This window comes from Nyctibius grandis, chromosome 4 (assembly GCF_013368605.1).
Source record: "Nyctibius grandis isolate bNycGra1 chromosome 4, bNycGra1.pri, whole genome shotgun sequence".
In the NCBI taxonomy this organism is placed as follows: Eukaryota; Metazoa; Chordata; class Aves; order Nyctibiiformes; family Nyctibiidae; genus Nyctibius; species Nyctibius grandis.
The window spans coordinates 91,258,818-91,285,309 of NC_090661.1; the positions used below are offsets into that span (position 1 = coordinate 91,258,818).

The following is a 26,492-nucleotide window of genomic DNA, read 5'->3' on the forward strand; positions in this document are numbered from 1 at the left end:
CCTTTTGTTTTGTTTGAGTAGTGTAGGTTCCAACGTACCTCTGTGTTCTTGTGTCATTTGCATTTCATTGCTTTACTTTAAGATGTTTTGTGTTCTGTTTAAAGAGAAGAATAAGTCATTGTGAAAAAATGGATAACTGTGATTGATTGTGAATAAAGTTGATTTAGGTATCCTGCAGCAGCATGAGTGACTGAGTATTCACCACTTCCACAAGCATGGCAAAACCCGATGGGCAGTGCAGTGGTGAGAGGCGGAGGTAAGAGGAACAGTGGCATGGGGGGACCTGGGTGGAGGTAGCTCACGCTTTCCCTGAGTTCTTGAGGATGAGGGAGTACTGAGAGCTGGACAATGAATAGCCCCCTGATGGACCCCATACACACGTAAAGAATAAAGGAAGACACAAAAGCAAAAGCGAGGGCTTTTGAAAAGAAAAAGGGGGTCGAGGAGGAGCTGGAGGGAAGAAGGATGCTCCGAAAGTGGTCCAGGAGCAGCAGAGCTGGTCCAGCATCGCCACCTGGTGCTCGGTACCAGGCACGGCACATGCCGCTAACGGCTTTTTAAATTCCCTTTCCCCCTTCTACTAAGGTTGATTTTACTCCTTTTCACAAATACACATAAGTAGGACCAAACATTTAGTCCGAGTGCAGCACAGCTCTGGTGGTGGCTCTCGGATAAAAATGGGGAATGAACGGAGCCATTTACAGTGGGTTACAATACACAAGGGGGTACAGAAGTACATATGGTGATTGCACCAGTCCAGAAAAACCCTTTCAACCCTAAGCTGGCTAGCTCACTCTACACACAGGGGAAGAGGGGCACAGTTCCCATGCACACTTGTCACTAAGTTTGTGCCTTAAAATGCCCAGGACTGTGTGCTGCCTCAGATCTAATTCCTGACATCCTTCAGAGGGCTGAGGTGCCCAAACAGGATGACTCCTGCATCACCTGCTTACATGTCAGTATGGAGGAACATCTCATGGGTGCTGTTAGCAAACACCATGCCTCTGATGAGAGGTGGCTCATCTCTGGGCCTCAGCGAGACTCATTTCACTGCAGGATATTTGTGAAGTGCCACATCATGGAGCAAAGACATAGCCCCATGCTAAAAGGAGGGATGCATTCCTCTGCTGCAGTAACAAAAAGTTGGAGAGGGCCAGCGCCCCTCCGCAGTGCTGCTTTCCAAGGTGGAAGCCAGGCACTAGGCATGAGCCCTTTTACCTACAGAGTTGCAAACTAACAGACAATGAGGAAGTGGACAACACTTCACAGAGGGCTCATATAGCTGAGTCAGGGACTGAGGTGCTAGAAAACAACCTTGTTTCCTCTTTACTATTACATCCCCTATTACTACCAGCTCCCCCATTATACCACAGAATCACAGAATGTTAGGGATTGGAAGGGACCTCAAAAGATCATTTAGTCCAATCCCCCTGCCGGGGCAGGATTCCCTATCTCCAACAGGTCTGCCCCCAACTTGTACTGGTACATGGGGTTGTTCTTGCCCAGGTGCAGGACTCTACACTTGCCCTTATTATATTTCATTAAATTACTCCCCGCCCAACTCTCCAGCCTCTCCAGGTCTCTCTGAATGGCTGCGCAGCCTTCCGTTGTGTCAGCCACTCCTCCCAGTTTTGTGTCATCAGCGAACTTGCTGACAGTGCACTCTATTCCCTCATCCAAGTCATTAATGAATATATTGACTAGAACTGGTCCCAGTACTGACCCTTGAGGGACTCCGCTAGACACAGACCTCCAACTGGACTCAGTCCCATTGACCACCACTCTCTGGCTTCTTTCCTTCAGCCAGTTCACAATCCACCTCACTACCCGATCATCCAGACCACACTTCCTCAGTTTAGCTGCGAGGATGCTGTGGGAGACCGTGTCAAACGCTTTACTGAAATCGAGATAGACCACATCCACAGCTTTACCATCATCTATCCACCGGGTAACATCCTCATAAAAGGCTATCAAGTTGGTTGAGCATGACTTCCCCTTGGTGAAGCCATGCTGAGTGCCCCTAATGATCCCCCTGTTCTTGATGTGTCTAGAGACAGCACCAAGGACAAGTTGTTCCATCACCTTTCCGGGGATGGAGGTGAGGCTGACCGGTCTATAGTTACCCAGGTCCTCCTTCTTGCCCTTTTTGAAGACTGGAGTGACATTCGCTTTCCTCCAGTCCTCAGGCACCTCTCCTGTTGCCCACGACTTAGCAAAGATGATGGAGAGTGGCCTAGCAATGACTTCCGCCAGCTCCCTCAGCACCCGCGGGTGCATCCCATCAGGGCCCATGGATTTATGGACGTCCACGTTGCTTAATTGGTCCCTGACCCAGCCCTCATCAACCAAGACAGACTCCTCCTCTATCCTGACTTCTTCTGGGGCCGCAGGAGTCCGGGGCTCCTCAGGACAGCCTCCAGCAGTATAGACAGAGGCAAAGAAGGCATTCAGTAACTCCGCCTTCTTTTTATCCTCTGTCTCCAGGGCCCCCACCTCATTCATCAGTGGGCCTACATTGCCTCTAGTGTTGGCTTTACCTGCAATGTATTTGAAGAAGCCCTTTCTGTTGTCCTTGACCTCTCTTGCAAGGTTTAATTCCAAGGAGGCCTTAGCTTTCCTAGTTGCCTCCCTACATCCTCTGACAACAGACTTATATTCCTCCCAAGTGGCCAGCCCCTCCTTCCATGATCTGTACACCCTCTTCTTCCACTTGAGTTTGCCCAGCAGTTCCCTGTTCAACCATGCAGGTCTCCTGGTACCCTTCCTTGACTTCCTACCTGTTGGGATGCTCTGATCTTGAGCTCGGAAGAAGCAGTCCTTGAACGCTAACCAACTATCTTGGGCCCCCTTACCTTCTAGTACCCTGTCCCATGGGATTTCCCCTAGCAATTGCTTGAAAAGGCCAAAGTTGGCCCTCCTGAAGTCCAGGGTTGTGATTCTGCTAGCTATTCTGTTCCTGCCACATGAGATCCTGAGCTCTACCATCTCATGGTCGCTACAACCAAGGCTGCCCTCAACCTTCACCTCTTCAACCAGACCCTCCTTGTTAGTAAGGATAAGATCCAGCAGCGCACCTCTCCTAGTTGGCTCATCCACCATTTGCATCAGAAAGTTATCATCAATGCACTGGAGGAACCTCCTGGACTGAGGATGGCTGGCTGAGTAGGCCTCCCAGCAAATATCAGGGTAGTTGAAATCCCCCACAACAACCAGACCCTGTAATTGCGAGACTGCTCTCAGCTGCCTGTAGAAGGCCTCATCACCCTCCTCATCCTGATCCAGTGGCCTGTAATAGACACCCACAACAGTATCACCCCTGCCAGCCTGCCCCTTAATTCGCACCCACAAACTCTCAACTCGCTCCTGATCCGCCCCTGGACAGAACTCAATACATTCTAGCTGCTCACTCACATAAAGAGCAACTCCACCACCTCTCCTTAGCGGCCTGTCTTTCCTGAACAGGACATAGCCATCCATGACCACATTCCAGTCATGCGAGGTGTCCCACCAAGTCTCTGTAATTGCCACTAAATCATAGCCCCCCGACCGAACACGGATTTCCAGCTCCTCCTGTTTATTCCCCATGCTGCGTGCATTGGTGTACAGGCATTTCAGGGAGCGAGCTGGGCACACCGATTTCACCCCAGGGGGATGGGGGGCCTCCTGGTCTACCTCAACACTAGAGCGTTGCCCCAGTGGTGCAAGCCCAGCTACTACCTCATCCCCCTTCGAATCTAGTTTAAAGCTCTCCGAATGAGCCCTGCTAATTCCTGTCCCAGAACCCTTTTGCCCCTACGACATAAACCTTTCCCATGTATTACGGTCACGCCTGGTGTCTTATAAAACCAGCCATTATCAAAGAACCCAAAGCCCTGCCTGTAGCACCAGTCTCGTAGCCAGGCATTAATAGAGAGAATCCTACTATTCCATCCCACATCATCACCTGAAAATGGAAGGAGGGAGGAGAAAACAACTTGTGCCCCAGACTCTTTCACCAACCGTCCTAGGGCCTTGTAGTCTTTCTTCATCCCCCTCAGACTACGGGATGCAGCTTCTTCCCCACCTGTCTGGAAGATCAGCAGGGGGTAGTAGTCTGTGGCCTTCACCAGGTTGGGGAGTTGCCTGGTGATATCCCTGATTCGGGCTCCAGGCAGGCTGCAGACCTCCCTGTGATGGGGGTCAGCTCTGCATATTGGGCCCTCAGATCCCTTTAGGAAGGAGTCTCCAACCACTAAAACTCTTCTCTTCTTCCTTGTGGAGGAGGTAGCTATACACCTGTCTGCGTGCCCAAGAGATGTCCTGCATAAGGAGTGGGGATCCATTACGAGAAACTCTTCAGTTTTACCTGTTTGCTGCTTCACACAGCAAAGAACTCCTTGTTGAGCTATTTGGGACCTCCAACCTTCAAAGCTGGGTAAGAGGAGTCAGCAGGGCCCAGCAGCCTTGCAGGATCAGACCTTAATATCCCATGTTCAAGCACAGCCTGCTCTGCAGCCTACACACAGGGGTGTTAAAATTGCATTGCAAAGCAATGCTTTTATCACAGAACCAAAGGGCCACTCACATAAATGGATGTTTTTCTTATTTTGGATCTGATGCCACATGCCTCTCCAAAAAAACCCATCCTGATGGAGTATTTTAAACCTTAAGACCTTGCTCAATACAGACAAAAGGTCTTCATGTTTGAGGGCAGAGATCAGCAGTCCATAGAACCTTGTGGATTAGAAAAGAGACAAAAACACAGCATACAATAACAACTCGGGGCCAGGGGACGAGAGAAGCTCCTTTAGCCATTTAAGCCTAAACTGAAATTTGCAATGGCAGGTACACGTAAGTTGTAAGTTATTCTAGGAACGCTAAATTCAGTGGTTTGACAAACACAAGTGGAATTAAAACAGTACTGAAAAAATTGAAAAAATAAAATAAACCAACTGGATCACAATTAAAAAGGTCAAAAATTTATTTTTCCTTAGGGCATAAGAGGCAATGTAAACAAAATACAAACAAACAAAAAATAATCACAAGTCAATTCTTACAGTCTGCAAGCATTTGAAGATAGAGTACCCTTTTCCCACTTCCCCCCGGAACACTGCAAGCCTGCTCAAATGTTAACAAGCAACAATTCTGGATCCTGAAGATCCAGTGCGTTTTGCCATGTCCCAAGCCAGGACTGAATTTCTCATGTAAGAAGGACACTGCATCTGTTTTATCAAACACTTAAAAAAAAAAAAAGTCCAACAAAATATAAATATTACAGACAAAGATCAGATTTAGCACCACCTTTGGTCCAAGCAATCAATGAACTGGGAGATGACAGGTACAGTCCGTTTAGCAAGTCCTTTCTGCCTGAGTCTTTGAAAAGATTAGAGGTTCACATTGCAAGAACTTGTAATAACTCTTGAGAAAACAGCCCTCAAACTCTGGCAGTCCCTCACAACCTCCCCTCGTCCTGCGCACACAGAGAGAAGAACATCATTGCTGTGCAGCAGCGCACAGTGCCAGTGAACATCCCTGAAAGCGCTTGGCAGAGCTGAGCTCGGCCCTGTGGGACACGGCAAACACTGTGCCAAGAGTCTGGTCCTGCTTCGGCCCGGCTGAGTTCTGTCTTCGGGCACCGGTGAAGAACAGGAAGGGCAGTGACAGTGTGCATCCTCAATTATCCTTTCCACTAGCATTTGCCACCCTCTAAAACCCAGCAGACTGCAGCATCTGCGTGCTGTCAGGGTGTAAGATGGCAGACACCTGGAAGGAGCTGAAGTTGCCTAAATGCAAGTTATTTCAGCACATCTGGAACATGGAAATCAGGAGCTCTTTTAATCAAGTGTAATTTACTCCAGGCCCTTTTTAGGCTCATCTTTTCCAATACACACATGCCCATCACAGATGCCTGGCTATGAATTTTTGCAGAGAGGTGTCTATATCCCCAGTTGCTGTGCCACAGCACAAGTGTGGGCCAGGATACAGTCACAAGGATCTGTGACAATCCTAGAAAAAAGTTAAGTTCATAAAGCACATGGCAATATTTTATGTTTACTGCAACTCCCTCCTCTACAAGAGTCCAGAACTCCCCAATCTGTCTTCTCTTTTCCTCCAGTAGTTTTTGAGCAGTCTTAACTAACCATTATGAAATGCCGTTCAATTCCAAGATAATACCAGCTCTAATAGATGCCTAAAGAGTAATGCAGAGATCTGCTTTTAGGCACAGCAATCTGAAGGTTTTGCTCTGCATCTTCACATGCACAATTGCCCAAGACAATTTGTGTTTCTCACTCCCTGTTGAGTGACCCATGCAGATTTTTCACATTTACAAGCACAGACGTGATTAAAATACCTCAAACAAACATTTGTTTTAACTTCACTGCTTCACAATGTGCTGCTTTAGGGAAAGAGCCCAAACCTCAACTGCTTTACATTGTTTTGCAGTTTCCCGAGCAAGCACTTGGGCATGGCACACGGCTGTTCAGCAGTCATGGAGAAGAGGGCAGCCCCCCGTGTACAGCCCCTGTCTCACACAGGGCAGCAAAACCCTGACCCAGTCACCCATGCCTGTGACATGAGCAGACACATGCTGATTTGGTGATACTCAAACCCCCATTTTCTGCACTTGGCCTACGACATAACCACGAGGACAGCTCTGAAACCAGTTCTAGGCTGGGCACAGAAGTCAAGTAAAGTCTGCAAGTCTGGATTAGGAGGAAGACAATGCTTTGCACAACTGCTTCCCTACCACCGACAAATCCAAAGCAACGAAAACATTGTGCTATGATCATTTCATTAACTTTCACTGGGACAGAGATGCACTTCTACTGTCACAGTCACAGAACCAGGCCCACAGTACCATATGTATCAGCTAAATCATCGCAGGTCCCCAGGTGATCTGTGCTAAAGCCTGAGGGGCATTGCTACAGGGTCACTTGGAAAAAGGAGAGCTATATTTTCCCCCACTAATAATGCATCTTTTGTGTTGGCCCATAGAGCAGTAACTCATCTTTGTTAACTAGTACTCTAATCTGCATCAAATCTACCATGTTTACATGCAGGCTCAGGGATTGGTCACAAAAAGGTCTTCTGTTTTGAGCCAGTTCAGACAGATTGGTGCACCTGACCCCTCAGTAACAATAACTCTTGCCATCGATGGCAAAAGGTACTGTTAAGTGCAAAAAAAAAAAAGTAGTTTTTCTGCATTTCAATTTTACTGGGATGACTAAGAAAGGCAAAATGTTCTATCACGCACGTGATTTCCTTTTCTAGGAAAGGAAAGCATCTCAGAAACCCAAGCACATCTGGACCCTTGCAGGAGCTGTTCACTGTACAAACAGTTCTATCCAACTGGTCACCATCTCGAGTTCATTAAAGAAAAATTGGACAACACATGAGGCTGCAGTTACTATTTCTGTCTCTAGCTCGCATTTGCTATAGGAACGTTAAAGACCAATGCCGTGAATGTCAAAATACCTGTCAGCTCTAAAAGAATCAATACTTGGCCAAAAGCTCTAAGATCTGCACGATGAACAATATTCACTCCACTACCTTCAGTGAAGCTGGATCAGAGGCCACAAGAAAATGTGGTCCAAAGCTGTTACCACAAAAAAGGGTTTCCCCAGACTAATTTTCTTCCTCTCTTGGCTTAACTTGTATCCCAAAACAAACTGAATGGACTCCCGCCAATAAACTCTCTTAAAAAGAAAAAAAAAAAAGCTCTCAGTTATTCCTTCTCATATATACTGCAACACAAACCACATCAACTTCTAGACCTTTTTCCAAGCAGAACAGACAGAATGGTTCCCATGTTAAAAACAAAACAAAACAAACAAACAAAGACGAAAAAGTGTCCCCAACTTGACCACACACACTAAGACCAGCCACACATTTCTCTATCTCTGGTCACCGACATACTCTCCCCAAGCTCCCACCAGGTACATTCCCACCACCTAACCACTAGAAAATGGAGCACTACACCAACACAAAAATGACAATGGCATCTAATAGTCAAGGTCACATTAAGAACATCAACCACCCAGGAAACCCACTGCAAAGCCTCACTTAGACCACGCCTAGATCCATTCTTTTTTTTTGTCAAATGCAAATCTGGGACAGCAAAAGCCATCCGGGTTTCCAGTCCAGACACGTGCAATTGCTCTGCTAATGGAGGGGAGCACAACTGCTCAAACAGATTTCAGCCTTCAGTCAACAACAGGTTTAGGCTCCCAACAACTGACTACCCACCACTTCCAGAGACAATTTAGGCTAATTAACAGCTCTGGAAATGGCTACAGATGTACACGGTCCAGCTGAGCTGCTTTCAATACCCACCTTGAGTTATCTGCATCTGAACTTTAGCCTAAGCACCAATCAATCAAACTGCTGGCAAGACTTCTCCTGACACGAAATTTGATATTGAGTCTTAACTGAGGAGGCTCATCTGCTTTATTCTCCCCAAACACTGCAAGCAGGGTAACAAGCACTGCTGTCTGCAATTAAATCTGCAATAAAGGAACAGCACTGATGTAACATGAAGTTAGCCTGACAGCAGAAATGCACCTACTCTGTGCACTATTGACCCCACAATACTCAGTCTGGACCCTCAGTACAAAAAAGTCATTGTAATGCTACATGCATTTTGCTCTTGCAGTACTCCAGGTTTGAACTCACCATGAGTAATGAGCAAGTCTTTTCAGCAAGCCTATTCAGCATGCTGCAGAAAAATTCCTCCTAGAGACTGGAAACAATTACAATTTTTTTTCCCCTCTCATGAAAATCCAAGACAGGAAATAGTTAAGTCAGCTATTCACTGAAATATTTCATTTTGTAAAAGGTTTATTTTTAATTCTTTTCTTATTTTTTCCAGTTTACTAATTGTTACAGGCTAAGTTCCAGTGACTGCACTACTCTCTCCTGTCCTGCTTCCAGGGGGCAGAAACACACCAAACCTGGATGCTCAGGGGCACCCAGAGTCAGAATAGAATTTGATGCCCCCCTAGTCTAAACCCCAAGGGTGATGACGGGATTTTGTTTATTTATTACCACTTCCCTGGTGACCCAGAAGTGGCTCAAGAACAAGCTCTCAAGCCACAAAAGAACTGTTTGCACAGAGAAGGCTGACATGTTGCTTAAATTTCAGACATCAAATATAGAGTCACTAACACAGCTTTAAAGGGGAGTATCTGGAGAAGCCTGAAATATTTATTTTAATATTGTTATATTTTAAAAATTCTCCTACGGTGCCAAGTGATTCTCCCTCCCCCCTGTTTTTCTCCTCCACCAAGCAGGGACCAAGAAAGACAGGTACCATTGTAAGCAAATAACCCTGGGCATCTGGGAAGATCACTAAACCCAACATTTTCCCAGAAGTGCCACTAGCACAGGGCTGTTTCACAGAGGGCCAACGCAGGCGGGCCTGGAACAGCCACTCTTGCCTGCTCTGTCAGCCGAACCTCGGTGTATGCAAACTCCCAGACACACAAACCACCTCAACTTCAACAAACATGTAACCCATGTTTGTCTTTGGTGGATCATTGGCTTCAGGATACAGATCATCATAGTATATCATGGAGTGAAAAACTCAACTTTTCTCAATAACGAAAAATCGTAACACAGAGCAGTGACATATTGAAACCATCTATACAGAGAAAGCACCTGCAGTGTCAGACCCAATAATTTATGGCCTTATTAGAAACATCTTCTTCCTCATATTTTATCTATCCCTCCCCTGCCAATATAGTTACCTTTCATTTCTTTCCAAATTATCAACATAATTCCCATTAGTTTGATTCAGTAACAAACAGGAGTCTCAGCTCAGGACAGTAGTGGCTTATGCTGACAAGAACAGGTCTGTATAACGCCAGTGTGAAGCTTTAAACCAAATTTACTTATTAAAAAAAACACAAAACAAAAAAATTGCACTCTCCAACTAGAATCAATGCTACCTTGATGCAAAAAAACAAATGAAGAACATCGTTGATGGGACCAGCCCAGCCCTGACATTATAAAGTGGGAGAAACTAATTTGTTCTGCCTACGCCAGTCAGGTCCGCACACAGTGCGGCACGGCTTTCGCTCCAGGAATCACTGTGGAACCCTAGCCCTGATATGAGGGCACCCAAGAAAAAAGATCCCTTCGCTCCACCCTTGGCAATGCATGCACACCCCACAAAACTGACACCCCAAAGCAGAGTTATGGGTGACTTTTTACAGACATCTGTGCTTTGCTCCAAGTTAGGTCTAAGACGGAGGAGGAGAAGCAGCAACAGCAACCTACATTTCAACCCAAAGTCAACTGACTGAAGGGGCTTCTGGATTCGGCCCTACATACAGTACTTTATTTGAACGTTACAGACACACACAACAGATGTGACTACCAAGCAGCACAGAAGGAGAGAAATACAAGCACTGGGCAGAGCTAGCAGAGTCCATCAAACAGTTCAAGTGTGCAGACACTTTGCCCATGCACTGCCGCATTGGTGGTCCCTGTTTCTACCAAGCAACTAAAAGCAAATGAAAATAAAATAACTTACACAAACATTTGCTCTCGGACCATCATATTGGTACTGTGGCAGCTATCAAACACTGCATTTACACACAGCACTTCGCTACGTGGCTAAATAGCATCTGAAGTTGCCAGAGAAAGAGGTGCTGGGAAGCCACCAGCAAATAGCAGCAAAGCTCCAGTTGGTTTTAAAAAGCTGCAAGACCTGCAGGGAAATGGATCGTGGCATGGCAGCACCAAGGCTCAGTGGTCCTGTGCACCCTACAGAGGTGTAGGAACCGAGTGCACGGCGCTTGCTTTTGCTGAGAATGGTCTATGCTGAGTGCCCGCAAGATGCTTTGCTCCCCTGCGGGTCTTCTGTCAGTGTAACTCTACTGATGCTCATGGACTTCTTGCCAGTTTAGACAACAGCACATGAAAGAATTAAGCTGGCTCCTCAAAGCCAGATTCATTTGTAAAGTACTAGAGGCTTTCCAAAATCGTGTAATTGATACTATTTCAGTACAGCTGCAGAATTCATTTTTCCTGTTTGAATGCAAAGGTCTCTGGTAATATTAAGGCTTTTTGACAAACTTAAGAACAGCAGGACAAAAATGAAGCCGAAAGCTGAGGTACACCCCCTCTGCAGGGACATGAACTAGAGCCACAGGAGACGTACTTCCCGGAGCTCAGAGAATCAAATGCTCTGGCTTTCATATTTCTCTTACATCTTATGAAAACCGTCCAGTTTTTCAAAGGTAGTAGATTTTGCTGCTACCTGGAAAGTCACATTATTTTGGGCAGATGGAAGTTCTCCTTCCATTCTAATAGAATTTAAGACAAAACCTCTTTTGAAGAGCAAAGTTTCTGCCCAACTTTATTTTGGACCTGAGAGATCAGCCTTTGCAAGCCAAGAAATATGAAATCAATACCCAAATCAGCTGTGAAATTCTGCAGGTGAGAACTAACCCAGATAAAATAGGGACTGTTTTTCTTAAGTTAACAATAAGGAATGAAAAAGAAATGAGGACCTGTAAAAATATTCCCATAGCTCTTGCAATAAATACAAGTAACAATACAGTATCAAAACTCGGGACTGCACCAGCAGAATTATTTTCCCTTCTAAAGTTATCGATTATGAAGCGTAGCAGAGGACGTAACCAGCAGAGACATACCAGAAGACAGTATCATGCATGGATGACACACAGTGTTTCAAGCATAGCTCAGAAGTCCTGTGTTGATAAGAATGTTAATGCATATTCTATACATAATCCTGGCAACATACTTTCAGTAACAGGTGATGCTTTTTTAATGAAAAGCAGCCATTCCCACCCCTAACTACCCCAGCTACCAGTCCCTACCTACCCAAGGGTCCTGTTTTCATCCAGCTGCTCCCCCCACCCTGCATTTCCCCTTCCCCTAAGAGTGCACGAATAGAGAATTGCAAACATTTCACACTGCACGTTCCACTCCAAGTCCTGGATGAGGGGCCTGTTTATTCTATGAATATTGCACTTATCCACTCATTGGATTTCTTTTTTCTCAAGAATGCAGAGTATTTGGGAAAAAAAATAGAGAAAATTAGTAGGATACAACACAGGAAAATATGAGTTATTAACAAGCTAGCTATGAAGATCTAAAATTAAATAGTACTAGGTCTATTCTGTTAATACTAGTAATATGAAAATAATGAATGCTTTATCAAATTCCCTTGTTTTTCATATAAGATAAAAGCAGTAACTTTCTTTTTAACTGAGGAAAGCAATGAATATATATTACAATAAAATACAATTCATTAAGATCTGAAAGTGATGAAAACAGTTATATAATGCCTTCGTCAAACTTTATAGCATCACAACGGAACGAGGTGTTGGTCGAAATTCCATTTTTAAGAGTCTAACTGTGAGCCAATTTCAATCCTTCATTATTGTGTATTATTTGCTATTATTGTACACATTGATTCAAAAACTTCCTGTTGACACATCAGCTGAGTATCCCGACATGCACTTATCGTATCTTTTATCTTGAAAAGTTTGGCTTGCAAAGGACTGGTACATATGCCTACACCCACCCATTGCAAGGCGTGGGAGCTAGGACCATTAACAGGAGTTGCCTCCCACAGGGAAGGGCTGCTCACAAAAACCTATTACTCTTGCTGTTACAAGAAAATGTTTTGAAAGGGGAGACAAGGGAAAACAGCAATTAAACTTTTCAGGCATTATATAAACCTCAATAACGAACTCAGAAGTGCCCATTATTATTAAAGTTGCAGTATACAGCAAGACACAATTTTCACATTCTCAAATTTTGTTCTCTGGCATTGGGAGTTTGGATTTTCTGCTGGTCCAAATTCAAGACTTTTTTGGAAAGCACGGACAGCGGGTGCGAGCAATGCGGTGACAGCAGCCGCCTCTTCCCCCGGAGGAGGGCCCCCTTCAGCTCCAAACGGCTTTGCCCAAGCCCTGCAGAGCTCTTCCTCTTAATCCGATTCAAGAATAAACCAGAAAAAGAGAATTTTAAACAGTACTATTGATTTCTGCATTGAGTGTTCACTGAGGTGTACGTTACATTTAAATATTGCTCTTGATCCAGTGTCAGTTTTGACAAATTTAGTAAATAAAGCTTAAGGCGACATTAACATTTTAGAAAAGAGCTAAAACACTTCTAGCATTACATTGTCCTCTGAGGCACCCTGCCACGTTTTCCTGCCCTGCAGTCAGCTTTTCTGATTTAGCTTAAGACCTTTCACTGTGTTTCACAGCTAACAGTGGAAAGGGCTTGCTATTTCGGGTATCAGTGGAGCTGACCAAAACTAGCTGCTTGTCGACAGAAAAAATAATTCTGTTCCTGGCATCTCTCAGCTGAAAGAATCAAAAAAGAGACCAGTGAGAGATGCTGTGACAATGGTAAGATGGGAAGGGGAAAAAACTGCATTGGGGGTATTTGCTTTAAAAGTTCCCTGTTAAACACAAGCAGTCAGAATAGTCACCAAATAAAGGGAAGCCCAAACCAAAGCTTTCCCACCAGGCGGGAAGCTCGGTGTGCCAGGCAGTAGCCCATATTCATTTCTAGCATCAAGTAGGTCATTTGCGCCCCATCCTTTTTGCTGGTGCAGGTGGGGGCAGAGGGAGGAGGGAGGCCTTGAGCATGGCTTTGCAGCCCATCTACAGACTCTGGCCTCTCCTCAGGGGGCCACGAAGCCTTTGAGATGGGATAAAGAAGCAAGTGAGCCATGGGCACTGGGCTGCTGAGAAAACCCTGGCAGTACTGCAGGCACCCTCACTCTGTGGCATCCCCTGCACCACTTGGATGAAGCTCAGCAAACTGCCTCCCTGCAAAAAACAGAGCTGGAGAAGTGAGGTGGAAGGGGAGCTGTGGGACAGACAGATGCCTGTTAAGAGAGCTGGCCCATGTTTCCCGGGCAGATCCTGAAGCCCTCACACTAACCTGAGCCTCATGGCGAGCCTGCACCCACGGGGGACCAGCCTCGTGCAAGGTGTGTGGCAGCCAGGCACCACAACCGTCTGCCAAAAATGGCTTTGTCACCCCAAACCCTGCAAGGACTCCTGCAGTTCAGAGGTGCTCTAGGCTTGGGTTTGCTGGATGCAAGTGCGAATATTTACAGTAGTCCAGGCTCTCCTGTCTGCGTGCTGCTTTCCTCTCCCTGGGTAGGGGCTCACGTCATGCCACACCGTACTCAGAGAATTCAGTGGCTCAATGCAGAAGATCTGGGAGCTGTGCTTTTACATCCCCCCAAAGAGATGACCTAGTGGGAATGTCTTTAAACAAAACTTTAGAATATTTTAAATAATAAGTTAATTCTTAATAAATATGTGCTTCAAGAAAATGATAATTATATACTGCACCTTTAAATAATGCACTTAGTTCTTTGCATTGGCTTCCATTTTGGTTTCTTTTATTGTTAAAGTGCATTAATTCAAAATAATGAACCACTTCCGTATCATTATTGTTAAAATAAATCATAACAACACTAATACGAGTCACTAAGTCACTACAATTAGTACTGCAATCTAGCAGATAACTCTATGTATTGCTCTATTTAATACTGTCCAGCAGAAGAATATAATACTTCTATTATAATCTCACAACAGCTCCAGCAGTCTTTTATGGCTGCTACCATATTAGTACAACTAAAAATGGGGAGAAGTATGAGAGACAGGGCCACAATGCCTCAGATACACATCCAGTAAGATGTAGCTAACTGGATATATACATATATATTATACGGTAAGAAGCAAGGTACAAAGAGGACCCTGCACACTGTGATACGAGCTGTTGTGCAGATACTCCTCCTCCTCCTGCCACCACAATTTAAAGGGATCCCAACCAAACACCCTCCCTCCCCACTTGGATGCAGAGAACTGCTCGAACCACAGCACTGTTCGTAACCAGTTGTGGCACCTGGATGTTGTTTCAGCTACCAAAAGGACATCAGTCAGGTTAGCTGTAGGCAACTCTCTCAATGTTACCATGGAAATTAATGAAAACCCCAAACCACAAAAAAAAAAAAAAAAAAAGACAAGAACAACATAGAAATTGTGTATTTTTTTTTTTTTGGCAGAGAAACATCCCCAGTAACACACGATATTGTTGTGCTATTTTACTCAGCCCCTTGATCCCAGCTATTTTAAAGTCTTTATAACCTTTACCTTCCAAGCCAAATCAGTATGAAGCTCTGGTGGAAAAAAGGACATGTATCATTTTGTGTAAGCCAGTAGTGAAATGGTCTGCCCCCTCTCCCTTAAAACAGATTTACAACGCTGCCTATTACTTAAAGGAACTAGGTGAACTAGGTATTGATCTTGAGTGATTAACAAGGCCATTTTAAAAAAAAAAAAAAAAGCACTACTTCCTCAAGTACAGTAGGGATTTAGCCAATGACATTTACAGTACAAGACTTGGCTACCTCAAGAATAACTCCATATTCCAAGCCTATTCCAATGGATGCCTCTTCCATTTCTCACCACGCTACCCCCACCGTGTGCCACGTTTCAAAGCATGAGTTAAGAAAGGCAAACAGAAACGGAACTAGAAGAGTCAGCTTCCTGGTTAGATGCATTGTAGACCTAATTGCTTTGATATTAAATCTCTAAGCCTGAGAAGCCCAGGCACACTTTCCAGTACAAATGTACTTTTTGGATTCAAGTGGGAACAGAAACATGTATTTGGCTCCTACTTCAGTTTTAAGTCTCTTCTGGTAAAACAAGACAAAAAAAAAATAAAGTAAACCCAGAATGCACAGAAAAGACAAAAACAAAACACAGAAAAAAGTTCCACAAAAATATACAAATTAAGGATGTGCAGACTGAGTTTGATGGCTTTTCCCCCCCCCCATTGTAAACACTGATGTTGCAGAAAGGTTGCGGCTATTTCTGACTAATACCTTGGTGGGCCCTGCCAGCAGTCAGCACGCTTGGATTTGGACCGGATGGCAAAAACAGAAGTAATGCATTTGACAGCTTTGTCTTCAGTGTCTTAAGGGACTTCTGTACATTTTGATATTATAACAAGTTTTGAGAAATTCAACTCTGGGAAGATAATCAACCAGGATAACCTGGCAGGAGCCAGGCATAGAACCAAATATGGAGCCTACAAAGTAATCAATGTGCTTAAGCATGGGGTTTGTAGGTTTGTTTTTACAAGCACCAGTAGGCATCGCTGCCCTAGAACACCTGAAATCCCAACTCAAAGAACAAGACCAAACAAAAGGAAACAAAAAGCCCCAACCAACATCACCTGATTGCCTTTTCCGGTGAGTTATCAGTAACAAGGAAACACAGCTGAAGTCAGAGACTAAATCTCTCCACGATGAAAAGGCTTCAATTCTGGATCAACTGACTGTTCAGAACAGTTAAAAAAAAAAAAAAAAAAAAAGGAACATCTCCAAAGGATTAGAGTCCCTCTGTGTTTCAGAAACTCCCATTCGCTTCTTACTGTAAGCTGTGAAAACGCATCCAAAACTCTTGGGTATTCCAAGTATGGACAAGAATGAGGAGAAAGGGAGCCAAAATTGTAAAACAGAGTTTGGCACAAAACTCCCCAAGTAGATGCATGTGTATTTCTCTCTCACAAAAGGCACACATTTGGTTTCCTATCAATGACGGGAAAGATGGGATGTCATACCCTGTTACACATACAAGATTATTAACAACTTCACAAAAAGGCATTTGACTATGCTGCATTTTCCTCGTAGTTGCTTACGACACATTAACCCCACAAACCTCTCCAGAACATGGCAGATTTGTTCTCAGCATAGACTCCTTTGTCCCTTTGTACAAACTGGAGCACAGAGAAACGTCTTTTTGTGTAACAATTGTTTTTTCCACATGTACACAGCAGGAACAGTATAAATTAGGGAGGTTAAAGATACTGTAATATTAGTTCTTTTTCTCCAAGTAATTTGAGGGCACCCAGCCTTTGAATGGCTTCACACCATTCATGATGTGGCAGTACCACCAGCCATTTGGGTTCCTTTCGAGGACCTCCATGCAGACACCTTCCTGAAACCCTGCAGTCTCCTCATCCCCTTCATAGTCTGCAATGGAAACATAGATGTCCTTGAGATTGTTGTGGATGAACTGGGATTTCTCAATGGGCTTTGGTCTGACTGTGGATACAGGAATCCCATTCCTCTGGGTGGGGAGGTTGGAGGTGGTCTCCATGTCCTCCGTACCCAACCGCTCAGGCTGCTTTCCCTTCACATCACCAGGCTGCGACCGTGTGTTGCTGAAGGAGGAATTCCGACGGACGGTCCGAAGATGATCTGTAGTTGTTAAAGACTCATTTCTGCGCAAGGAGCATGACAGGTTGTTATCCTTTGGTGGTGGAGACACAAACACTGACTGTGGCCGGACGGCAAGTTGCCTCACACCATTCCTCATTTTGACTGGCCCTGACGTTTTTGAAAAACCACCAGGAGGTTTGCTTGGGATGGGTGGTGTTGCGCGCTTGCTCTGGTTGATGGTGTTCAAAGCCTGAACCCTCTTCTCTATCTTCTCTAAACTGTTTGACTTGTTTTCATTTTTCCTGTTCCTAGCAAACGAGGCATCCGTCTCTGCTGATGTGGTTTCTCGCTGGTTATCAGGGAGAGCCAAATAATGGGAAGGAGCCCAGCCTTCCATATCTCCGTATTTCAGGTACCACCACCCACTGGCTTGCTTTTCCAGCACTTCCACTTCTACTCCTGCTGGGAAGCAAATTTCAGAATCTTGTACCTTTTGATATGAGTCAGTGGTCACATACAAGCATCTGGAGTAATTTTCTTGCTCAGCTTTGGCTGGATGGCTAGAGCAGAAAATGCCACGGGAAGGAGCTGTAATGAGATCAGCCGAGCTCCTCCTAACAGGATCATCTTGGTTCTCAGAAGCTGTGTGTGGGGGGCTCTCAGACTCTTCACTTCTTGAACCTTTAAGTCCACCTCTGAGTTGCCCAGTAGGCCTCAGCTGACGCCGTAAAGTGCTGATATCCATCTTTTCTTGGCTCTGACAGTCTGCCTTGTTCAGGAAGGGTTTGGGCCTAACGATTGGCTTTGTTCTAATGGAAGGACTCTGCCCAGGCTCTTTCTTTATGCCTGTTCTTGGCATGCTACGTAAGCCAACATCTGAAGCTGACCTTGGTTTTGTCTCTTCGCTCCTGGAATAGTGGCATTTTCCAAGATCGGGCTGGATGTTTTTGTCCGTCTTGAGCTTCACAAGTGATGATTTAGGAGAGCTGGAACATGGGGAATTCCTTCGGATCAAGGAGAGGGAGGAGCTTTTCTGAGAATCAGAGTCTCCACTAGATTCCTTATTGGACAAAGCATCTTCCGCGTAACGCCTGAATCCCTCGTTCTCATAGATGGTCTCTTCTTCATGAGCAACATCTTCTGAAGACTCTCCTACTTTGAACTTTGCTTTCTGAAGTGATGACATGGGAGAGGGCTTGAGGGGCTGAAACAGTCGTTTTTCAGGAGTGCCCTCTTCACGATGACTTTCACTCACTTCACACTCTGAGTCAAAGCCAAAGGCAGGCACATCATATTCAGGTTCTTCATATTTCAGCTTGTGGGGTGAGTCCTGGGTATCTCCTGAAGAAACCATTCCAGGAGCTGTTCCTTCTTCTGAGTCTTTTGGTTTACTGGGAGGTGCTGGGGGAGGAACTTTTGGGCGGGTTAAAGTACTGGTTCTTCTGTTTAAATTCGGCTTCTTCCTCTTGTCAATGTAAGACGCTGGAGCCCATCCTTCCTTCTCTCCAATCTGCACGTACCACCAGCCACCAGAATTTTTTTCTATTACCTTGGAGATGACAAGGAACATGTTACTTAGACAAAATTCTCAACCAATTGCTTTCCAGTCCTCGCCTTTCAATCCAGTCCCCTGCACTAGCCAAATATGACAGTTTTTCCAGCTGCACTGTTAAGGCTTACCTCTGCTTTTTGTCCTCCACGAAAGCTTATGCCATCAGAGATACAAGACTGGAACTCTGCAATGGTATAGTATTCCACTTCCACAGAGGGTGGCTCTGGTGGTTTGGGCAACTGAAAACCCTATGGCAAATAGGAAGTTTTGTTCAATTAAACCAAAGAAACAGTGGGCTGAACAGCAGTATGAAAAAATATTTGCCTTTATTCACTAAAACTCTTCCTTCTTCCTGTGCTACTTCCTAATGATAACTTCCCAGTTCTTCAGAGTGGAAGCTGATGTCTTGAGATGGGCCACAAGAGAGAAGCTTTTCAAAATACGCACTCTTCATGTCGTCTTCACCAACTATTAAAACTGTGATAATCTTTACCTGAACAGTAAAATATTTTACTGACAGGCCATAAAGCTTGAGTTGCCATTCCAGTCAGTAACAACAGCCCATTTACTCTGAGATTTCGTCCAGAAAGACTCAGTTCTGGATGGCTTGCCACCACTGCAGAAAATTGCATTGCAACAGGCCTGTAATAGATTCTGCCTATCATCAAATATACTACATCAAAATGTAATCCTAATGAATTATTGCTCTTAATCTGCTGCTGGATTTTTAAACAATCTGAAATAGTCAGTGATATGAACAAATGGGCATCTGTTATAGCAAGAAACAAGGATAATATCACAGATCCCTATGAAGAGCTTTGCTCAGCTAAAGTAATAGGAGAAAGGAAGGACTTTAGTATTGGATCAAAAGATTCCAGTTCCTCCCCATAACAGAGACCCAGAACCTCTACTCAATCCCAACACAACTTGCATTTAAAATGCACAGAGATTCCATGAGAAGCAGGACACTGCTATTTACAGCCATTCTGGCAGCATACCAGACTCCTCTAAAAGCTAAGTCCTTTACATTAAGCTGTCACATTTTAGAGTTTGTTACAATTATTTTTAAGGTGATAAATGAGATAAGAGTCCTTCCAAGAATTTCAATATTGAAAACTTTTCAGATTAGCACATTGCTCATCTACAGAATGACTAGATGATGGTGAAGCTTCACAGCTTCTGTACTTCACTACTTAGGGTTCTAACACAAGAACTGCAATACGTCAGGATCTCTTCAACACAGGTCAGACCTGCCAGAGACACAGGACAGCCAAAGACACAAAATGATCCTAAGCCATTAACGGGAGAAAGCAAGCTTTATTCACATGCTCCTCCATTTCTAAGATATCCTTGTTGTAACTCACAATCCATGTTTCACCACGCACAGCATGTGGCATTTCATAGAGAATGCATCACTGCACCTTAGGAACCATGTCTAACAATGTTATAATTGGATGTTTCTGCACTATAAATGCTGAAATACAGAAGTGCAGCATAATAAAATGCTTTCAGATAATAGGATGGTTTGGATTAAATGAAGATAATTGGAAACAGCAGACATGTTCAGAGTTTCACATATATTATCATTGTTATTTTTAGCATAGGATTAAGTGTAGTAGTCTTGCCAAAACAAAGTCTAATTGAAAATAATACAAAGAGAAATAGGAAGAAAATGTAATATGCTATTCATCTAGTTTGTTCAGAGGCATGTCAGATGACATAGAAAAATTACAAGTCACATACTGCTCATAAAGGGTACAGCAAAGATTAAACACTATATATTGCCTAGTTATAAACCAGTTATTAGCATGACTTTTGTGCAAATAGATTACTGAGTAGTTCCTATCTGAAGATGACAGTCCTAATCTCAAATTGGTTCAAACATCCAGAATTCTAGCTTTGAGGAGAAACAATCATAGGAAGTCTCATTCCTGTAGCACACATCCTTCCATAAGGTCCCAAGTCACTTTAAATATACACAAGAGTGAAACTTAGCCACCTCAAAGATTGTATCAATGGAAGGAGGGGAGATGTTCTCAGTTGTTAAAGAAAAGAGAAGACCAAAAGATCCAGTCTGGGCTAAACTCACCCAGAGGAACTTTAAACCTCCTGAGTCAGCCAAACGGGTTTTAATGCTCATGCACAGAACATAGTAGCTTTAGGGTATTCTCCCTTCAGTTCAACACCTGCTTAGTTGGGGCAACATTTTGAAAAACAGAAATCCCCAATTAACATTAGGATGTCCAGAGATCTGTTCAATACTCAAACAATAAAATGAACAGGCATGCAAATAAAGGATGTCTCAGATACCTCCCACACCTTGTACAGCTGCAGGAAGTCTCATAAAACACCCACACATCTACCCCACTGCTAACATATACCATAAAACAATACAAACCAGACTGGATTCTCTTCGTGGGGGCGGCCTTGTTCTTAGATTTGGAGAACCTGAGCAGGAAAGGGAGAGGAGAGAGTTTACTTTAACTTTGTAAGTACTGCTAAACACATTCTTCAGCAGTTCTCTGCTGTTACAGTTTGAGAATATTAGAAGTCAGTATTTGCAATATTTAAGGCATATCTATGAAACAAGATAGGAAACTATGAGGGTATATTAGAAATACCAAGGTAGCTTAGCTATTCATCTCAGCTAAGCCAGCAAATTTACGAGGAAATCACTGCCAGAAAGTAGTGGATTGTATTTTCTGCTGGAGCTGACCAGCTCCATTGGATATTGGCCAGCAAAGAATTGGCCTAACATCTAGTTTTCCCCCCAGCAGTAAAAATAATCCACTAAATTAATAACACTCACACTGTCCTCTGTCATAGTATCTTGCCATTCCTTGCACAGACTAGTGTTAGCATCTGCATTTTTGCAGATGAAGTAGTAAAAAAAACATTATAGCAACTTGCCCCCAGGAAAAGAGCAGACCAAATGCAAGACAAGACATAGGTGGTCTCCTTGACTTTAACACACCATCACATCATCTGCATTACTGGGGGCAGGGGACACATTTTCGAGTGTTCAAAAGGAAAAAAAAAAAAAATCTTCTCGTGGAAAAAGAAAAACAAACGTAAAAGCATACTGGCTAAGATAAAGAAGAACCAGCCAGCCCTTGTGTAAAGTGAAGTTAAATTTTATCACTACTAATGAAGAACCGTGTCCTGGGGTCCCTGCAGATCTACAGACATTGCAAAGATCTGCTTCATGTGGACTCAGCTGTAATGGACCTTAGCTGACAGGCAATGCCAGCCCTGAAAGGTAGAAAACAAAAATTCCTTGCAAGCGAGTGGAAATACAGACTACTTTACTGCCTTACTTATCTGAGCTCTTTGCGGTGCTATCCTTGCTATGGCTGGGGATCCCTGGGCCAGTTTGGAAACCTGCTTGTCTGGGGTCATCATGGCATTGCCGTTAGAGTCATTGCACAGGATGGGCAAACTGATTTCCTTCTTGGTGATATGGGTTTCTGCAGTCTCATTTTCTGCTTGAGTTTCCTTGTCAGTGGATGATTTCTTGTTCAGCAGGTTACTGATCTCCATGATGTTTCCTATGATTTCCACTGGCCCAGTTAAGTTCTTCTTCCTAGACGGAAGATCATCTTTAGCCTTCTTCAGATACGAAGCTGGAGCCCAGCCCTCTTTGCCTAGATACCTGCAGATGCAAAAGGAAACATCATCACATCAAACACAGCCTTCTCACACATTTCAGGTATGATAGCTAAGGCAAAAGTGATGGATGATAACACAAAACAAAATTTGCAGTTCTTGGATAAGCTTCTGTGGTCTCTATTCATTCATTACTTATTGATTAGACATCTCAAAGTCAGCTGAGCTAGCAGTGAACTGCAGACTGCTGTTAAAAGCTACTTCTTACCCTAAGGAAGGAGTCTCTCTGGATAAGGAATACAGTAATTCACAAGGCAAAGGGCTTCACCAGTTTGTTTTATGCCACGTTTAGACAGTACTAGGCAAACTCAGTATTTTCCCATAAAGCAAAAAAGCAGACTAGTGAGTAAAATATTTTAATAGTTTTAGTACTTCCTACTGGCAACTCAAAATGGAAAAGGGCTAAAATAAGGGCGTACAGAGCCCCTATGTCTACAGTTTATAAGGCCCTTGTGCAAGCCTCCCCCCTTGCAAGTATAACCACGAACACTGCCCCTCCTCCCATAACTCCCAGTCCTGTATGATCAGCTTCTCTTATGGAGAATATGGGACTCAAACCACTGCAGCTTCCTCTAGCACTGCAAGGTTGAGAAACAATTTGACTAAGGAAAAATTGCTTTCATGGAGACTCATTTCCCTGAACAAGCTAGGGGCTATTTGAAGAAATAAACTGGGAAATCTGAACAGACACCTGAGTCCAGTATGTGTTCCCGGAGCACCAGCCTGAGCTGCTCATGCTGCACTTCAAACTGAAGTCACTCTTCCACAACTGAGCTTTTGGGAAGATGGTTTTTCTAACTCCTGCCATTCCTAACACCTCAGCAGGGATTTCAGATTACAATCAGGCTCCAGGGAGGACCACGTGGATGAACTCTGCTTTCCCTAATGAAACTCTAACTTGCTACAGAGTGAGTCACTGAAACCTTTCTCTCTTTAATCTCTCAAGATACCCAAAGCAGGCGCTTGAACTCTAAGTGGGAAAGCAGGCACCATTAAAATCCTGGTACTCAGGAAATCTGCAGGAAATACAAAGGTTAAAACAGTAGGACTCTAAGGCTAATGAAAATGGAGACTAGAGAGCAGAAGAAGGAGCTGGCGGGGGAGGTGGGAAATATCAGCAAACCAGTCCCTGGCAGATGAGCAATTCTATAATGCCAACACTTGGATTCTTAGATTTGCAGTGAGATTTCTGCACCAGGGCACACCCTGGGCTCATTCACCAAATCCAGACACTGAAGAGTAACAATGGGACTTGCCAGGAACAAGAAAATGCAGTGTAGGCTTGCTTCCCTAGACACTTCATTACTCTTCCTGTACAAAAGGAAATAAAATTGCTGTACTTCTACCAATGACCACAAGGACCTTTCTGTCCAGAATCTTGCCTTTTCCTCCCCTTCCGTCTAGATCAGCTAGGACACCAGAGATGCTGCTTCTCCCTACATACCTGCCTTCTGTCACACATGAAGGCAAAGATATGGGATCTCCCCTGTTCAGAAAGTTTAGTGACAAGTTTTTCCTGGTGTCAAAGGAAAGCAGCCCAACAGCTCTGAGCTTTGTTTGCCAAATGGAGGCTAACAAGGAGTAGCAAAATGGTAATAATTTGATTTGACTTCCAACAGATACACAGCATCCAGCCATTGACACTACGTCAAGATGCAATTTGGATCTATTCAATCCTGTCCTCTTTTGGGCTTTTCTGATAAGCCTCAAACCAAGCCAAAAAAAAAAAAAAAAAAAGGAAAAAAGGTCTCAATGTGTGCCACATCCCCTATTGTGGCAAGGTATCTCTCAGTGCCAGTTTCCAGCCCTGAAGACTTTTGGCTTCATCTGCTTTTGCAGTAGACGGCCCTTTTGCAGAGTTACTGACCAATGTTTTCTGCTGCCTGTGCATCAGGGAAGTTTTTTTAAAGGACATTTATAACTTTACATGATCTGGAGATGTAAAGGTTTTTGTCTGTGAGAAAGCCACATTCACCAACGCACTGAGCACTCCAGTTCCAAAGGTTACTTTCAACAGAGCTTGATTGTGCAAAATTAGCAAGAAAAAACAGTTTACATCCATCTTAGTTTGTGGGAGACTTAACATGCTTAAGATCAGAAAGGCAGCCACAGGCAGGTTCTGTACTGGCTCGTTAGTTCTCCTGACAACTATATGTATTTGGATCAGCCCATATAACCCTGCTACTTCAGACACCTCTAATCTCACATAGTTTCTCCCAATGAATAGTAGCAGCAATAGCTGGACAGTTAATAACTCTGGGCAACATACCCTCAGTAGAGAGGATGTTGCTGGTTATTTCTTCCTGTGAGTTAGTAAATTCAACCAGAAGTTAATGCTGAGCAGTAGCTGCCAGCAACTGCTAGTTTGTTTGTGCAACTTCACAAATGAAAGCTAATTATATAAGTCAAATAGGCTTACATTTTTCACCTTGGTCCTTAAACTTGGCAATCTCAAGGCCCTTTGTGAACATCCCCTTCGAAGACTACTTACCTCCCCATTTTATAGGCGAAAGAACTAAAGCAACTGCTGATCAGCTTCAGAGAAGTCCTGAACTGGAATGATCTTCATTTCACATCTAAGAGTTGAGTCACAAGTATCCTTCCTTCATTTATATTCACAACCTACTGGAGACATTTCAAACCCCATCCTAGGTTCTTCCTCATTTCAGTGCCACTAACACCACCCAACTGCACTTCATCATGTGGGCTCAGGCTCAAATGAGCCACAAAATGAAGCAGGCAAATAACAAAAGCTTTACTTAGCATATTGCTACTTATCTGGCCTGCAAACCACTTGGACACCATGCGATTACCCCCAGGTGACAGTAACTGATACAAAGCATGATCTAAATAATGGATGCTAACGCCAGCCATGATGATACCAGGAAGCACACAGACCCACTGAACTCAGCAGAACAGTAAGAAGGATCCCAGGTCAGAGCCTTCCTTTCACTTCTCTAGAGTCCCAATGATTTTTTTAAAAAAGTCGTAATGCACACAGGGTAAAATAAAGGAAGATACCAATATTGCCTCTAGCTTCTACAGCATTGAATCGAGAGGGCTGCAGAATTAGGTGCAGTGATTTGGTTCCTCTGTGATTCCAAAACTCTCCCTGTTTATATTACATGAAGGAAAAAATGGATTCAAACCATAGGAATGTTAAAAAAAGTCAGAACTGCCTCTGTGAGTCTGAGAGTCACATCTGCTTTCCAGCTCCAGAGCACTGGAATTACTCCAGAGGGAAGCAAACTAGGAGGGGGAAAAAAAAAAAAAAAAAAACGAAAAGAAAAGAAAGAAGAAAAAAATAAAAAGGACAGGAAATGAGGATCAGCACATGGCCAGGAATTTGGGGAAATTACATATTTAAGGTGGAACAAGCTAATGTCTTTAAGGTGGATTCCATTTGCAAGCTGCTGGATTTGTTTTTATTTCTACACATTGATGTGTGTGTTCAGACTCTGCTACCCAGCTCAGCAGGCAAAAAGGCAGTAGGATTCAACTTCAGTCTCTTCCTGCTCCCTCTCCCCTCACAATCACTGCAGGAGAAGGAGTTGCTCCTTTTAAGGCACTCAATACTCAGAAAAGTATATTGCTGCAGAATAGGAATCCTTTTCTGAGTGGTACCTAACAGTATTCAGAGCAGTTTAAGTCTAATAAACAGCACAAGAAGTTGAAGCTCAGCTACTCAGGCTATGAAGGACCAGCTTGTCAGGGATGGATCACCGCATCAATGTCACCAAAAGCGTTGCCCATGGAAAAAAAAAAAAAAGTTTCTAAGAGTGGTTTAATCCTCCAGCAAGACTGCTGCATAGTGCTCCAGAGCAGCAGAAAGGATGATGGCTGACACCCAGCACAGTTGCCACACACATATGGGGAGCACCTAACAAACCTTTCAACAAGAAGAGGGGTTGCTCAACTCAAAATTCCTCTTACAAAAACAGCCAAGGGCATGCTGCATTCTCCAGCTACCACCGGGTGGCTGGGGCATCCACTGTTCTTCCAGTAGATCACCATGAAGGAGCCACTTAAGCCACTGCAGCAAGTGTCACTGTCACCAGAATGCAC

General features: G+C 44.0%; 1 protein-coding gene across 4 annotated transcripts in view; it reads right to left on the reverse strand.

Moving 5' to 3' along the window:
• Positions 1–4,942: 4,942 nt before the first annotated feature.
• SH3PXD2A (SH3 and PX domains 2A) overlaps positions 4,943–26,492 on the reverse strand; it is a 273,110-nt gene continuing 251,560 nt past the window's right edge. For 3 of the 4 annotated variants that reach the window (XM_068400244.1, XM_068400243.1, XM_068400246.1), the window contains 4 exons: positions 22,079–22,413; positions 21,160–21,209; positions 18,890–19,009; positions 4,943–18,758 (listed from right to left, as the gene is read on the reverse strand). In XM_068400244.1, coding sequence (XP_068256345.1) covers positions 16,863–18,758; positions 18,890–19,009; positions 21,160–21,209; positions 22,079–22,413 — 2,401 coding nt within the window. In that variant the 3' untranslated portion in view covers positions 4,943–16,862. The remainder of the gene's footprint in view (positions 18,759–18,889; positions 19,010–21,159; positions 21,210–22,078; positions 22,414–26,492) is intronic. The other variant, XM_068400245.1, reaches the window with a different exon arrangement.